The 17,053-nt window shown below is 39.4% G+C and overlaps 2 protein-coding genes across 2 annotated transcripts; both read left to right on the top strand.

Annotated features, from left to right (window-relative positions):
- The first annotated feature begins 282 nt into the window (after positions 1 to 282).
- LOC116064438 lies at positions 283 to 7,454 on the top strand. The gene is made up of 11 exons (XM_031319668.2): positions 283 to 417; positions 780 to 837; positions 2,783 to 2,797; positions 2,880 to 3,010; positions 3,098 to 3,233; positions 3,923 to 4,204; positions 4,394 to 4,732; positions 4,832 to 5,013; positions 6,526 to 6,627; positions 6,748 to 6,843; positions 6,927 to 7,454. Exons 2-11 carry the CDS (start codon positions 786 to 788, stop codon positions 7,152 to 7,154), a joined length of 1,563 nt encoding a protein of 520 aa, XP_031175528.1. The 5' UTR covers positions 283 to 417; positions 780 to 785; the 3' UTR covers positions 7,155 to 7,454.
- A 1,216-nt stretch (positions 7,455 to 8,670) lies between these two features.
- prpf19 (pre-mRNA processing factor 19) lies at positions 8,671 to 16,953 on the top strand. Its single transcript, XM_031319642.2, has 16 exons — positions 8,671 to 8,901; positions 9,093 to 9,242; positions 12,471 to 12,547; positions 12,777 to 12,918; positions 13,098 to 13,171; positions 13,283 to 13,348; positions 13,448 to 13,489; positions 13,610 to 13,684; positions 13,836 to 13,911; positions 14,022 to 14,131; positions 14,326 to 14,481; positions 14,588 to 14,657; positions 14,743 to 14,916; positions 15,189 to 15,271; positions 15,938 to 16,043; positions 16,141 to 16,953. The coding sequence occupies exons 1-16, from the start codon at positions 8,883 to 8,885 to the stop codon at positions 16,236 to 16,238; spliced, it is 1,518 nt and encodes a 505-aa protein (XP_031175502.1). The 5' UTR covers positions 8,671 to 8,882; the 3' UTR covers positions 16,239 to 16,953.
- The last annotated feature ends 100 nt before the right edge of the window (positions 16,954 to 17,053 follow it).

The following is a 17,053-nucleotide window of genomic DNA, read 5'->3' as shown; positions in this document are numbered from 1 at the left end:
AATAGCTTACTCAAGTAAGTAGCCTATAGATCTGTAGGCTACTTCAGAAGGCTACAGTGCATTTCTCTGCAGAGAAAATATTTTCACAAGTGAGCACCTTTCCTCGTGTTTTTGTAAATCCCTGAGAACATTTTAGGTTTAATCTTGACACACAGCCTGTCTGGCGGATCCTACTTTCTAACTGTGAAATCGCTTGCGTTAATAGCGTATTTATACCCAGGAACTGGCAAAAATAACGTAAACATGTGACGCACCTTGCGTAGGAGATGCTGAGAATAAAGCCTACCATCGCCATACATAAAAGAAGGGGGCCAATGCCCATGCGCGCTCTGCAGAGGACGTCGTTATCCTCTTATCCTCGCTCATAGAAACATCCCAAATATTCAGCGGTGGATTTATTCTTCACACATCGTGCAGGTGAGTTCAGACTAAAGTTGCCACATTTGTTGATCATCTGTATCTACATTATGTAATTGGCGGCCTATGATCCTCTTTCGCTGTAAATTGTGTTAATCGGCTGGGAAACATGTTGGACACCTGACTGGACATGACTTCAGACAGGACGTCATGGACTCATGGATCACTATATTATATGACAATATTGATGTTTTTATTTATGTACGTAGTATGAATCGCTTTGCAGAAACATCCCCACAATTGTCTTTGAGCTCCCCCTTGTGTGGCGTGTTGATTGTTGACGCATGTCCCGCGGCTTAATTGTCTTCAGAGTGTCACTGTCTCTGTGATTGTAGATGAAACAATCTGTTCTGTCTTCACAGGTGAAGATGTCCTTCTGTGTCCTGCTCACTGCCCTTTTTGCGCTTCCTCTTGCTGTGGGTAAGTTCTTGAATATTAATTTTGCTACCACGTTAAATAACGTTGGAGCCTACCCTACGTTGTAACTAATAGCTTAAATAACTTTCATTGATAATTTACTAATTAATTATATAGGCCTATCAGTTATGCAACACCTCTAAGAAGAAATCATTTGGGATGCCAGGTTGTAAAAATCCCTGGTATTAATTTTGATAAACCATCAACTGCATTGGTTTCTCTATTTTTAATAAGAAGTGCAGTTTTCATATACAAATGTTAAAGTAATTAATAAAGACTCACAGATTTTCAATTATACAAGTCATCAATAAAGGGTTCTTAACACAATATGTCAAATCCACACTTGTGGAATGTTAACGTGTTGCTAATAAATGGATTATAATCTGCAGCTATTTGCCCAGAGGTCAAACATTTGAGGGTCATATTTCCAATAAACAAAAAAGTGGCACTCTAGATTTGTCAGCCTATTAATTGTTAATAAAATCCGCTCAAATGACACATGAGCAGCTACTTTTGCTTTACATTGCTGTTTATAGGCAGATGTTTAGTGCATAATTGTGCTGATTTAAAGAGCTAAAAAGGCAAATCAAGTGTCATACTGGAGGAGGATAAATTTCACAACTTGGAAAACTTGTTCATATTGTTGACTTCGAACTGATCTGTAAAGCATTAGTAGTAATAATAATAATAATAATGATACCTTATTTGTACAGCACTTTCTCATTAAATGTGTTACAAGAGAAAGGGCTAATAGTAAAAACAGGCAAACAGATATATCAAACAGATTAAAAAGTTAAAACCGAAGAATATAAAATGGCATGGAAAACTACAAGAAACATTATTATAATTATAATTATAATTATTATTATTATTATTATTATTATTATTATTATTATTATTATTTATAAAAGCTTTCTTATAGAATATTTTTTTAATATGTTGTCTTGTTTAAAGGGGCGCGTTGCAGTTTTGGGCATTTCTTCACTGTTTTCTCGCTTTTTGCTCGCAGGTTTCTCTATAGAGCTCCCCCTACAGCTTCGGAATAGATATTTGGCAGCTCTTATGTTTACTTGTGTCTGACTCCTCGCCTTTTATATATGTCTATGCTCCTCGCACGGTCAGTCTGCCGTTTTCTCTTTCTCTGTTCCTCCGACAATGCTTTATAGCTTTCTGCTTCTTTTTAGCCAGCTCAGCCATGACGATAGTATGAAAAACTCCAGCACTACCTTGCTAGCCGGTTCCTGAATAGGCGTATGCGTGCAGTGCCATGAAGCAATTCGTTACGGCTCGCCGGCCGAAAGTTGCAAGGATGGTTTTTCAGCTCACAGGTGCTAGGGGGGAGCGACACGACCACCATTGAACTCGAAAAAAGTCATATAACCATTCCAATGACTCCGAAGCTGTTCAGTTAAGGTAAATTAAGGTAAAAAAAACTGCATAGTTCCCCTTTAATCTTAATGAGAATAGTATTCATTACTTGTTTATCAAAACAGAAAATTACACCAAGATTACGAGCTGTAGGCTTAATATTTTTTTTCCACAGGCAGCCTAGCTTGCCATTAAAAAGGCTGGTACATTTTTTTGGCTCCAAACAATGACTGTCTGATTTATCTTTGTTGTTTTTACGTTTGCGGACATCCAGCATTCTATATCAATGAGGCAGGCAAGTAGATTAGCTGCTATTAGTGTTATTAAATGTAATCTGTGTAACAGTAATGGAGAACATCCTGTTTTATTTTTATTTTTTTAAATAAAAGCGGTCTGAGAATGGACCCTTGGGGAACACCATACTTGAACTGAAAAACATAAACACACCTTTACATGTAATTCTAAGCTCTATTAGAAAGCGGTACTACAATTTCCTCAGTAATATTCTAGTGTATGCTAGGTCTTAGCATTATGCTGGACAAAATTATTAATAATTAGATTAATTATGCTCTCCCTACAGGTTGGGTTGTATTGGGTGAGTCAAATGCATCACATATCCTTCACCTACAGAACATATTCTCTGAAGATGATGCTGACTTTCTTTTCTGCTTTTAAAGGTGAAAGAGAAGAAGCCCAGATGGTGTGTGCCGGGAGGGAATTTCGTCTACCGGTGTACTCAACATCCAGAACAGTGACTTTTACACCAAACCTTGAGGGGCAGAGGCGTGTCCTGCTGGACAAAACCATTGTGAGTGGAAGTGTGTCTGTGCTTGGGTTTTTGTTTGTTTGATGTGTATGTACAGATTTCTAAAACCTATTTACTGTGCAACTGCAGGTAAAGGACCCGCGTTTCGAGTGGACTAGAGATAAAATGCTGGTCCTGAAAGAAGTCACTCATGGTGATCAGGGACTTTACGCCATCAAACTGTTCTCTGGATTCACCTACGAGACTGTTCGTTTGACTGTTTCAGGTACAATAGTTTCCTTTTATTCTGAAATCCATCCCCTGTATTTAGATTGTTAATACTAAGAATTGTACCTTTATCTGGTCGATGTGAAGCTAGTTTTATTTTGTATACAATTCTGTAGTAAAGTCTAGTGGTTCCCAAATTAGGGGTCACGCCCCATTCTCAGGGCTACAAGATACACTGGAGGGGTCAAGAGATGATTAAAGATGAAAGTTATGCTACAAATGTTTATTCATTTTTAGACATTTCTTTTTGCTTTGTTTTGAAATATTGTATAATCTGTTCTCTTTTGAATTATTAATATAAAACCATATGAGAAGTTTAAAGGGGAAATGTCTCTTTGGTTGAACTGCTGACAACTTATAGACATCTAAAATGTAAAGGCCACCAAATAGTTTTTTAGTAAGGGGTCTCAAGTCAAAAATGTTGGGAACCCCTGCTTTATTCTTTAACAATGCGTTCTGTATTATTGAAGTGTATCAAGTGTTTTTTTATGCAAAATCTTAATTCCAAAGGTAGTTAATAACCCCAAGTGACAATGTAGTGAATTAAAAACAACAATATTCCTTCTGAAAAGTATAAAGTTGCATACAATTGTACTTAAGAACAGTACTTGAGTAAATGTACGTAGTTACTTTCCACTACTGCTGATCTACCGCTCTCTCATGGCTCACTCCTTTGTCCTGCTTCAGAGTGCATTAAGTCCCACCACAGAAACTATGGGGATAAATTTGAGCACATCATCCCTGAAAATGGCTCTCTGCTGGAGTTTTCTCCCCGGGGTGCTCCACCTGAGGCAATGCCAGTTGTGCTGTGGAACCGGACGGACCCTGAGACCAGTGATGTGGGCCGGGGGCGGCTGCGGGGCGGGAAGGTCTGGGTGGCCGAAAGAGTGACGCAAGCGGACCAAGGCAACTACACTGTGAGAGACGGCAATGGGATGGTCCTGTCCCGAAGCACACTCACTGTCCGCGGTGAGCAGACAAAAGACGAGAGAATGAGTTTTAGGAAGCTGACTGATGAATTTATCTAACTTTAGGATCCTGTAATCTATAACATTTATATGTTATCTTTTCTTTTCCTACCGACACCCTCTCATACCATCGCATTTCCTTTATTCTGCACCCCTGTTTCTGTGTTCATGATCCTGCATGTGGGTGCAGGGCACTCCTTCAATGTCACCCGCTTCACAAGGGAGTCTCTTAACCTGCCCCTGTTTCTTCCTGTCCCGCATGCCCACCTCATTTTTACCCCCACCCGCTACCCTGACAAATCCCCCCTGGGGCCTTTTGACCCCAAGCCCCCCCGTGGCCCTGTGCAGCTGATCCGCGAGGGCCATATAACGGACTACGACATGCGCTACAGGGGCCTCATCTCTCTGGGCAGGAACGGCACCATCAATGAGGTCGTGATAGGGAGGTTGTCCTCAAGGCACGATGGGATGTACGAAATCAGAGATGGGGATGGCAACCTGGTATCCTCCACCTGGTTGCAGGTGATTGGTGAGTGACGCGTTGAAATGTTTTTTTTGCATGTGAATTCTTCACTTTCTCGCATTCATTCTGACATCCGTCCTGTCTCTGTGTCTCCTCTCTCTCTAGAAAAGGGAGGCAGATGGCGAGCACTTCTCAAGACCATTACGGTCCCTTCTGGCATGTTTGTGTCATTGGCTGGTTTTATCCTGTTCATGAGGCGATACCCAAACTGCAGCCTGTCACACATCATCGCTGGCCTCAGAGCAAACCGCACTCCACCAGCCAACCCTCCGAGGATCAACATCCAGGTGAGGAAATCAGGAGAACCTGGTTAGTGGCCCTCCTGGCTGAGATGGCTGTGCAGGTAGGAGAATTAATATGTGAGGTTTATTCTTTTAGCTTTGTCTCATGTTCTAAAAATAATTCTGGTCCTGGCTAATTTTAGTACTTAGTAGGTCTAGTAGTTACATAAAAGCTTGCCATCTTATACTTGAATTAATATTTTATTTTGGTCTCAGCATCTTACATAGTGCAGTATTATTTCAATATATTTTCACTTTTTATTATTTCAGGTTGTCTTTATTCAGTTTCCAGATGTTTTCAATTATTTACATTCAATACATTTAAAGAAAATCTAAAACACCAGATACAGGAGCCCCTCCCGCAAAATAATTCAGTTGATATATATATATATAATATATTATGCTCTCATATATTATATATAATATTATATATTATATATATAATTAATTAATTATATAATTCTTTATTTAGCCTGGAAGGTCCCATAGAGATACAAGATGTTTTCTTCCATAGAGTCCTGGTCAAGACGGCAACATAATAATAACATGGGGCGGCAGTAGCTCAGTCTGTAGGGAGTTGGGTTGGGAACCGGAGGGTCGCTGGTCAAGTCCCCATATGGACCAAAGTATGGTGGTAGGCATCAAGGTGCTCTTGAGCAAGGCACCGAACACCCAACTGCTTGTCCATCGACAGCTGCAGCCCCCTCACTCTGACATCTCTCCATTGGTGCATGTATAGGTATAATAAAGTATAAACTATAAGTATTATTATTATTATTTTATAAGCAGTTTCACGTAAAAACATTTTCACATATTAGAGCACATAAACAATTACAAAAAATAATTAAATACATGAAAATAAAGTATGTTAATAAAGCATGTATGCACGCAGGTGGGGGGAAAAGAAGTAGTGTTGGTTAGAGTAGTAGTACGCCATGTGGGTGGAACAGATTAAATAACCATATGGCATTAACAGGGCCATTAGAGGACATTACTGCTTTATAAATCAAGGCGTTTGGAGCTTAACCACATATATGATTTAATCCATCTCTTAAAGCTTCCATACTTTTTGAATCCTTATGTTGTATGAGAGAGGCTTAAATGCTCCTATTTGTTTTTGCCAAAATGCTCAGGTTATTTGAGACATGCAAGAGACATACAACTAACACATACAGGCAGGTGACAAATTAAAAATGAACCTGAATAAATGTTTAGAGAAACATAGCAAATGCTGATGCTTACATACTGTGAGGGGTCACTTAATAATTTGGACTTTGTCTGTTCAGTAGAGATCCACATACTTCAACAATCTATGACAAGGAGCATTAAGCTGTTCTTGTGGCTTATGGTGGTCAATCTCCTTACTTAATTTGTCACCCATCTGTAGGTAAAAGGTTGTGCTAGGATTGCAAAGTTTAGCTATCACCCCAATAAAACACAAAGTATGTGAGGTACTTTCACTATAACAATGTATGGGTGCGCTGACTTGAATGTGTTTATGTATGTTTGTCTGTACAGGACTACAGCCAGCCCAGCACTCCGCCCTCAGGCTGCTACAGTCACTCTCAGCAGCCTGAAACACCAAGAAAATTGACCCCTAGAGCCAGTCCTACTCATACTGTAAGGTTGATTAACTGAATTAAGTTAGCTGGTTTTGTGTCTTTGCTTAGAATTGTTAATAAGTATTGTGTCTGTGTGCATGTACTGTATGTGCTTGTGTTCTGCCGTTTGTATTTCCAGGGTTACAGTCCCGTTATAGGTACTCCGAGAGCTGAGAACCAGGAAGCACATAGATTGGCAGCTAGGAGCTCCCCTTGTCATAATTCAACTACTGAGGTAATACTATACTCCAGCAGTGAGTATTTTTATGTCACGCAGACTCAAGTGTTTTTTAAACATATGTTTTCATCCCTTCCTAGGGGGACATATGTCACAACAATGGGGAGGAGAGAAGGATTTCCTTTTCAGTTGCCGGGTCTTCAGACTGCCTCCACTCCTCTGAGGACTGTGTTCAATTCCAGATCAAGAAAGATGAAGATAAAGAAAGGTGGAGCAAATCACAAAGATACTTTTCCACACTGCCGCTAGACACGGACACCTCTGAATCCTGCAGTGTGTACACTTCGGAGAAATTGAACTTCTTATAAAACAGAGAATTGGAGCTGAAGGAAGAAGAGGAAACGTAAGGCATGGAGAAACTACAGTATTGGATTCTCAAGTGGAGAAAGCTGTTTTGGACAAGAAAGACCTTACCTGTGCCTTTTGCATCTTAGCCTAGTTTTAATGGTTTGGTATCATGTTGCATGTCATTTTTTTCGTGTAATTTTCTGAAGCATGAGTTGAGTTTAAGGCAAGGCAAGGAAAGTTTATTTATGTAGCACATTTCCACAACAAGGCAATCCAAAACGCTTTACATAAAACATTAAAAGGACATTTAAAAAGACATTAATCCTTCCTGTCTCAAATTGCATATTGTTGACACTGTTGATGTTGCTCCTGAAATCTCCTGCTGTTACCTACCTCCAGACCCTCAGGACCAATATGATCTGCACTGAATTTGCTGAGTGTTGGTACGAGTATGTTTGTGATAGGATCTCTAGGGCTACATAGAAATAAGAGTTGTGATACAAAGGTTTGCAAAAGGGAATTATTAAGTACTGTACAGTAATAGAGAGTTAGTTGTTGTATGTTTTTCTCCATCCATCATGTTTACCATTCCTAACTACAACAATTAATTGTTATGTTACAGTAAATGTCTGCTCTGCAGTTCAGTGATTTTTTGCAATGATATAGTGTTTTTACCATTGAGGTTATTGTAGTAATAGCTATGTGAAATGTAACATGTTCCACCAAATATTGCAATAGCATATGAATATGGGAATTATGTGTACAGGACAATATCTTATCACCATACACCCTAATAACCCTTGTGGTATTTTTAGACTATCAAAATGTCATCTCCTAAATAATAAAATATATCTTCAACACGCACATTTTAGATGAATGTACTGTATGTTTGGCTGTAACTAACTATTATTTTCATTAGGGATTAATCTGGATCTTTTTTGTGATTAATTATAGGCTATCAAATGTTGGAAAGTGGCAAATGGCCATCAGTTCCCCCAAAGTTTACCTTAAAATCCTAAACCCTAAGATATTCAACTTATTCTATCACAATTGAGAAGCTGTAAACATAGAATACTTTGTATTTTTACTTGATAAATGTATTTAACGATTAACCTACTGTCAAAATGGTTGTCAATCAATTATCTGTACGTGTCAAACTCAAGGCCAAATGCCCTTGCTAATTTTGATCCGGCCCCTATATACGTTTAGGTTCACAATACATTATGGCCCACCTACTTTTTCCTCACTTTTCACAACGTTTTTTTCTACATTTTTTATGCTTTTTCCAAACGTTTTTGGCATTTTCTTCGACATTTTTGTCGACCAAACTGTAAGTGAGAAGCCTATATGAGACATGCAATAATGCAGTCAAAGATATTTGACTTTTCCCATGACATAAAAGCATCTATGTCTGGCCCTTGATTCTTTGATGTGATTCTCATTTTCTAGTGTGGCCCTTAGGGAAACTGAGTTTGACACCCATGGATGTAGTCCACTCATCATTGCAGCACCGGTTATTTCCGGCAGTAGAGGGCAGTGGAGCGCATGTGAGGCTTTGGCGCTCAGAGAGACTGGAAGAAAGCGTAGAAGAAGAAGGAGACCCGTTTGTAGCGGCAATGAAAGGACAGCGTGCTACTTCAAATTTGAGCAAAACATAAGTTAAGTGTACATTAGCGATAATTACTATCACACCACAGGACGAGCATCATTTCAATTTCAGAAGAGATTATAAGGACTTCGTCGGGAAGATGTCTTTGGTTTGTGCAAGTAAGTGAAGTTGAATTGATATGACGGAGGTAGTGTAGGTTAGCTAGACACCGCGCTAATGCTACTAGCTAATTTAGCTAACGCTAGCGGCCACGCAGAGCCTCCTTCCACTTAAGGTTCATCGGTTCTGTTTGTGGTAATTTTGTTGTTGGTATCATGTGGTCTTTAAGCTGTAACTGCATTGTATCTAGTCTCCAACGAGGTGCCGGAGCACCCGTGCGTCTCCCCGGTATCCAGCCAGGTGTTTGAGCGCAGGCTGATCGAGAAGTACATCGCAGAGAATGGGACCGACCCGATGAACGGACAACCCCTGTCTGAGGAGCAGCTCGTAGATATCAAAGGTAAAACTACTGGGAGCAGCTGCAGATCTACACCCTGTTGCCAGTTTATTAGATAATGTTACACCTAACTTAAACTAATGCAGTGTAATTACTCAGTATAACAAAGTGATATTCAACTGCAACACAAACTACCAGCCCCAAAACGAATGAATGAATGAACGTTTCTCTAAAGCAGTTTCAACAAAACCGGACATTGTGAAAGTAGGATCATTTGCAGGGTTTCTGTATGAAACTGCATTAGTTATAGCGAGGTGTAACGTAACCTGATAACGTGGCATACCTGAGAGAAGGCTTTAAAAAATATATCGGTGTTAATCTGGTATTATTTGTAACCTTACCAGCCAACGTTGGGATAGCGATGAACAGTGCTGCAACTAACGATTATTTTCATTTTTGATTTCTCTACAAAGCCCTTAGTTTATAAAATGTTAGAAAATAATGAAAAATGGCAGTCACAATGTCCTAATAAGTTCACTGTCACATAAAAGATTATTTTTTATCACAACTGAAAAACTAGAAGTTGACATTTTGCTTTAAATCTTATTAATGGATTATCAAGATAGTTGTTGATTCATCTGTCAATGGTCCGTGTACGTTTTGATAGTTTGTTTTTTCGTTTGAACCACAAAACAAAATAACGAGAAACCACCTGTTTTTCGTTTGTCGTTTCAAACCAAAAACAAAGAAACGATAAAAAAAGAGCCGTTCTCCCGTTTTTGGTTTCTGAATCCAAAAACGAAAAACGACTAAACCAAATTAAAATAACGGTCCGATTTTGGTTTTTTGAAATTCCTTTTTTCATTTCTCCGTTTGAATATCTACATTAAAAGAAAGACAGACAGGTTGGCCAAGTGACCCGGAAGTAATAGTAAATATAGGCTATGAAAATAAAAGCCAAGCTTTCAGAACGGTCATAATATGCAGCACTAACGTTATACCAGAGTAACGTTAGAAGAAAAAAAATCAATCAATAAATAGGCTTATATAAACCTGGACCGGAAGAAATATGTTAGCAACAGTAGTTTATTACAGTGATTTAATATCGTGCCTATCCACATACACATCACCAGTCATGTTTAATGAGCACACCGTTTTCAATACAGTTGGTAATAGTTAACCTAAGAACTTATTGTGTGTGCAGAGTTGTTACTGTTAGCACTATTTTATATAATTAAATTAATATAATGGAAAAGCTACAGAAAAGTGTTGGGCCCATGGTGGGGCTATCATTGGATACCGCCTGATGCATTTTGTTTTTCTAGCACCTCATATTCATTCAAGTAGTCTTCTTTGAAATGTGTACCTTGAAAATGTTTTGTTTACATTCCAGATTGATTATAAAGGCTAGTTGTTGTCAGCAATTACTAGGCATATTGGTAATATTAAGCAGAATAGCCTACTTAACAACTGCCATCATTATGTAGGCTATTGCCTAGCCTTCTTACCTTAGGGCTTCACAGTAAATGTTCTGCAGCCATAGATTGTACATGCAATGCCTTTGAAAGCATGTATGTGCTATATATGTTGAATACATGTTTAAGACTTGTATGGATTCTCTTCACTTGCATGACACAATGGGAGTGTTGTATGTTATACACACTGGAATGTGTATAGAGAAGAACGATTCACACAGTATATAGCACACGGGTAAATCATTCTTTTGGCCAGATGGCCTACATTAGGACATTTCTGATGTGAGTTTGTTGTCTGAGCTGCTAAGAAGCTGATAGCAGTGTTAGAATCAGGTTAAAACAGAAGGGCATGCAGGTTTAACTCTGGGCTGGGGGTGAATGATGATGATGATAACTAGGTTGCAAATAAAATCAAAATCCAAATGAAATGAACAACAATAAATACATCTGTATCAGTAATCTTGATTTAAAACAGTTACCAAAGACACAATACAGTCAGTCATTTAAATACTGCCACCTGCTGGTAGAAAGGGGGAACAGTTTGGTCCATTAAGGTGGAAACCACATTAAATATTAATTTAATTATATAATATAGTGCTAACAGTAACAACTCTGCACACACAATAAGTTCTTAGGTTAACTATTACCAACTGTATTGAACCAAACAATGCGCTCATTAAACGTGACTGGTGATGTGTAGGCCTACGTGGATAGGCACGATATTAAATCACTGTAATAAACTACTGTTGCTAACATATTTCTTTCGGTCCAGGTTTATATAAGCCTATTTATTGATTGATTTTTTTTTTCTTCTAACGTTACTCTGGTATAACGTTAGTGCTGCATATTATAGGGGCTTTCCAACCGGATAGTACTTGTACTTTTTAGAGGAAAAGTAGCCTACACTTCTAAGCAGTTCTAAGAACTAGGCTACTCTCCCCCAAAACCGTTTTTTCCGTTTGCATTCCCACTGGCCAAGTGGCCATAGGGACTGGTAGGAGGGGTAAGAGAGTGATGTAAGCACGGCGACGGTCTTTATAGCGTTAAAATCAGAAAACAAATACACCAAAAAAAGTATGAACTAAATCTAATGTATAAAGCATTTTTGTCATAATTTAAACAAGTCTCCCGAAGAGAAAAGGGTATCTCTCTCTCTCCCCCGCCTTTGTCTGTTGCGTGCGTGTGTGTGTGACGGCTCATCGGCCGTCACACACACCGTTCTGAAAGCTTGGCTTTTATTTTTATAGGCTATATTTACAATTACTTCTGGGTCACTTGGCCAACTTGTCTTTCTTTTAATGTAGGTATTCAAACGGAGAAATGAAAAAAGGAATTTCAAAAAAACAAAATCGGACCGTTATTTTAATTTGGTTTAGTCGTTTTTCGTTTTTGGATTCAGAAACCAAAAACGGGAGAACGGCTCTTTTTTTTTATCATTTCTTTGTTTTTGGTTTGAAACGACAAACGAAAAACAGGTGGTTTCTCGTTATTTTGTTTTGTGGTTCAAACGAAAAAACAAACTATCAAAACGTACACGGACCGTCAATTGATCTATTGCTTAGTTTACCAATTTATTTTTTTAGCTGTCGTGATTTTAAATGTATGTTTGGGCGAATATCTGATTGTACAGTTGTACTTGCTTTAAGATGAATCAATAAATCCCCAATAGTAGTATATTAGAGTATTGTGTAACTCGTCCTATCCTGCAGCATGGTTATTGAAACTTCAAAAATTACAATAAATAAACAAGACCAACTTAATTATTGAAATAAGATGACTGCTTGTTCTAAACATGAGCACCTTTTCTCTCTTTCAGTGTCCCATCCTATTAGACCAAAGGCTCCATCAGCAACAAGTATTCCTGCCATTCTTAAGTCCCTTCAAGATGAGTGGGTAAGTATTGTTATCCTTAGTGGCAAATGAGATACAAAACACAGTCACACTGTAAATGTGAATTTACAAGTAACGGTAGTAAACCTTAGGTGGAGCAGGATGTACCAATATTTCCACTGACAGTTTGTTTAAAAATTATGAGGCAAGTTGATAATTGCAAAAAAAATCTTTATTTTTTAAAATATTGATTTTAGAACATGAGAAGAGTTCCTTCTGTTTTCTCTTTTAGGATGCTGTTATGCTTCACAGCTTCACCCTGCGGCAACAGCTGCAGACTACTCGCCAAGAACTGTCTCATGCTCTCTACCAACATGATGCTGCCTGCAGAGTCATCGCTCGACTCACCAAAGAGGTCACCGCTGCGAGAGAAGGTGGGTTGAGAGCAGTTTGTGTGTCCTCTATTGGAGGACATAATTCCACTTGTAAAGCACATAGGACGGCTCTTACAGGGTCATTAGAGTCTGTCCAGAATCTGCCCCGCACCAACATGAGCTCAAAGATAATATTGGGAGAGCATGTTTTTCTGACGGGGTCTATTTCCTTTTTACAGCTCTTGCCACACTCAAACCCCAGGCTGGATTGGTTGCCCCTCAGGCAGTCCCCGCCTCTCAGCCAGCCGCAGCAGTGAGTGATTGACTTTTAATTCCAGTCGATAAGATACTGAACAGAAATGCTCATCGTAATCTTTTTTGTACTTCCTCCTAACAATCTCTATTTTTGCCTTCTGTATCTCAGGGTGCTGGTGGAGAGCCCATGGAGATTAGTGAACAGGTGGGAATGACCCCAGAGATCATCCAGAAGGTAAAAAGGTTTTCTTTTATCTACATAAATGGTTATTTGGCCATGAGCAGGCCATTTTGCAGGTCTAAGATGTTTCAATATGCCTTTTTCTGTTTGCAGCTCCAAGACAAAGCTACTATCCTCACTACAGAAAGAAAGAAGGTATTATATTTCTCTTTTATTTAGCTACTTAATGCCCATTTCTGTTGTAACATCTCACTGTTGTGTTATGATGTAATTTACACTCGCACTCCTTTTAACTGCTTCACTGTATTTTTCCAGAGAGGAAAAACTGTCCCAGAGGAGCTCGTTAGAGCTGAGGATCTCAGCAAATACCGCCAAGTGGCCTCGCATGCTGTAAGCATAGATTTCTGTAGTTTGTTATAAATTTGTTTCTGAGTATAAATTACTTTTTTTTTTTTTTTCCTCCATTTAATCAGAGAGCTGAAACAGTGATTATTGAATTGATGTACATAGTGTCAACATCCTATCTCTGTGATGTCTTCAGGGTCTTCATAGTGCCAGCATCCCTGGTATTCTGGCTCTGGATCTGTGTCCCTCAGACACCAACAAAGTTCTCACCGGTACGTTGATTTCATCCAGTGCTCGGCTGCATCTTTTTCATTTTTGTGATTTGTTTACACACTACACGTTGAAGACTTGTATTTGATATCGACCCTCTGGTGTTCTTCAGGTGGAGCTGATAAGAACGTGGTGGTGTTTGACAAGAGCGAGGAACAGATTGTTGCAACACTGAAGGGTCACACCAAGAAGGTCACCTCTGTCATTTATCATCCATCCCAGGTAACGTTTTCTTTGTTTCAAACATCAACCAGTCCAATCTTACTTCAACAAACAAATCCTGTGACTGCACTCTTCACACAAGTGAAGAAACTGTTTGAGTTATTAAAACACAGGCTAAATATGATTGGTTATTCTTTCTCATTGTTTGCTCTTTTTTTCCGTCCCTCGCACCCTTGCTGTCTCTCCCCCTCTAGTCCGTGGTCTTTTCTGCGTCTCCAGACAACACCATCCGTGTGTGGTCTGTCGCCGGGGGTAACTGTGTCCAGGTTGTGCGTGCCCACGAGGCAGGTGTCACTGGACTCTCTCTACACGCTACTGGGGACTACCTGCTCAGCTCCTCTGAGGATCAGGTGTGTGTGTACTGACAGACCCTAGCTATATTTAACACTGAAGTAAAAGTGATCTCTTCTGACTTCTTCTTCTGGTCACTGACTTTTTTTACTCGCTGTTCTGCAGTACTGGGCCTTTTCTGATATCCAGACTGGTCGAGTCCTCACCAAAGTTACTGATGAAAGTGCTGGCTGTGGTAAGTGCCTCTATGTAAACTGTTTGGCAGTCTTAATACGAGTCTTCCTGTTCCAGGTGGTAATGTTTCTGTCTGCCCTCTTCAGCTCTAACCTGTGCTCAGTTCCACCCTGATGGTCTTATTTTTGGCACTGGGACGGCTGATTCCCAAATCAAGATCTGGGATCTGAAGGAGCGCACCAACGTGGCCAACTTCCCAGGCCACTCTGGCCCCGTCACCTCCATTGCTTTCTCTGAGAACGGATACTATCTGGCCACAGGTTAGAACTACAAACTACTGTTTTTACACAGTGTTGCTGCTAATCTTTGATGTGCAAGTGTTCTACATTGGGTTGCAAAGTTGCAGAAACATTTATATTTAGATATCAAACAATTGCACACACACGTCACATTAACTTGTACACTGGCCTACAATATCTTAAAATTCTACTACCATCTTCAGCCATTGTTTTTGCACTAAAGGGATCTGGAACTGTATATTTAATTGTTTGTTTTAAATACCCTAACATCCATGTCTGGTGCTGTGCTCCAGGTGCCCAGGATAGCTCTCTGAAACTGTGGGATCTGAGGAAGCTGAAGAACTTCAAGACCATCACTCTGGACAACAACTATGAGGTAGGAAATTGCGGGTAGTTCTCCTATGAAAATGCTAATGTCTATACACTAAATATGAAGCTAAAACCAGCAGGCAATTAGCTTAGCTTAGCATAAAGACTGGAAACCATTTATTGGCCTGGCACAGTGACATGCAGGAATCTTGTGCCGACTCCAGGAAGTCACTGCGGCCAAAGAGAAATAGTTACAGCATGTAACCTGTAAAATCTCAACTTGGTGCTTTTACATTTCTGCTTGTGTACGGGTTAAACAAACGAGATATGTTTTAATTAGTAAAATATAAAGTTGCTGGTAGGTGGGATGTTTCAACTTTGGAAAGAACCACGCTAACGCTAAGCTCTAGTTTCATTTTTACCCAAAGTGGTATTGATCCTCACATCTAACTCTCGGCAAGAAAACAATTAACCGCATCTCATGTGATCTTAAAACTAAGATGACTTGAAGGAAGAGTCTGATAAGTGCTACGAACAGATCATTAATTGGAATATGAGCTTAGCAATCATTAAGTTGATTTGCATACACATGTATGTGGATTTAACTGCAACACTGAGCATGCAAGAAAGAATCATGGATTTTTTTTTAACAGCGCCATTCCTCTGTTATCCAGTCTCTTATCCCTCTGTGCGTCTGAATCTCATTTCTGTGTGTTTTTTCTTTCTCTCTCAGGTGAAGTCCCTTGTGTTTGACCAGAGTGGAACTTACCTGGCTGTTGGAGGGTCTGACATCCGTGTGTACATCTGCAAACAGTGGTCTGAGGTCCTCAACTTCACAGGTGTGTGTGTGTGTGTGTGTGTGTGTGTGTGTGTGTGTGCGTGCGTGCTGAGGAAGTAGCAGATTTCTGACCTTGCTTTTTGCCGTTGTCATTGTAGACCATACAGGATTGGTGACTGGAGTGGCCTTTGGAGAGAACGCTCAGTTCCTCACCTCTGCAGGAATGGACAGAAGTCTCAAATTTTACAGTTTGTAGAAAATGATACATTTTGGATTAAGGGAGGACAATTTAGAGGAGGATAAACTGGTCTCTATGTCTGAGCAGTCACTATCGTGGACACAGACCTGTAATTCTTAGAAAAGGATGAGAAAAGAAATCACTGCTAACTTTGCTTCATTAGTTTTAGTCCCCCTGTCCAGGAATGAGACCCTAAAAAGTTGTCTGCTATATGAAACTACAGCAACATGGTTAGGATAACATGTTTGTTGGCATTGTAAGTCCAAAATGTAAATGATGTGAACTGCGATGCAGAAGCCAGTGAAATGTTCCTGTCTGATTTTCTAGCAATTATGATTTTACTGTAGTATTTTCTTTTTTTGTGTGTGTGTGGGTCTAAAGTTGCTTGGAATACAACTCCAAAGTGTTGTCGTACACTGTTGGGGACTAAAATTGGTGTGACAACAATCTGCTTTGCTTCTTAATGTAGACCTTCTTCATTACAGTCTATTTAGGGTAAGATGAAAATACATCTGTAGTGAGGTACAGTACAACTAAGTGAAAAATAAACCGGTGTATGAGATTAATGCTCCTCTTAAAAAAAATTTGTCTTGTTTAACCTTCCTTCACTTTAATTTCCTCTTTCATTTGTTCCATTTAAACTTTTGACTTTTTCCAATTGTATATTTCTCATTACTTGCTATTTTACCTGTCGCAACTCTGACCTTTTTACAATAAAATGAAATATCTTTTCTATTGCCATTCATTGGTTTGTCAGATCAAGAACAAGGGCACTTGTGGATCCTCTGCAGTAATTAGAAGGATTTCACTGTGCGTGTACTTAAAGTCCCAGC

This window comes from Sander lucioperca, chromosome 1 (assembly GCF_008315115.2).
Source record: "Sander lucioperca isolate FBNREF2018 chromosome 1, SLUC_FBN_1.2, whole genome shotgun sequence".
In the NCBI taxonomy this organism is placed as follows: Eukaryota; Metazoa; Chordata; class Actinopteri; order Perciformes; family Percidae; genus Sander; species Sander lucioperca.
The sequence above is the reverse complement of the archived record's forward strand: the minus strand, read 5'-3'. Positions and strand labels throughout refer to the sequence as shown.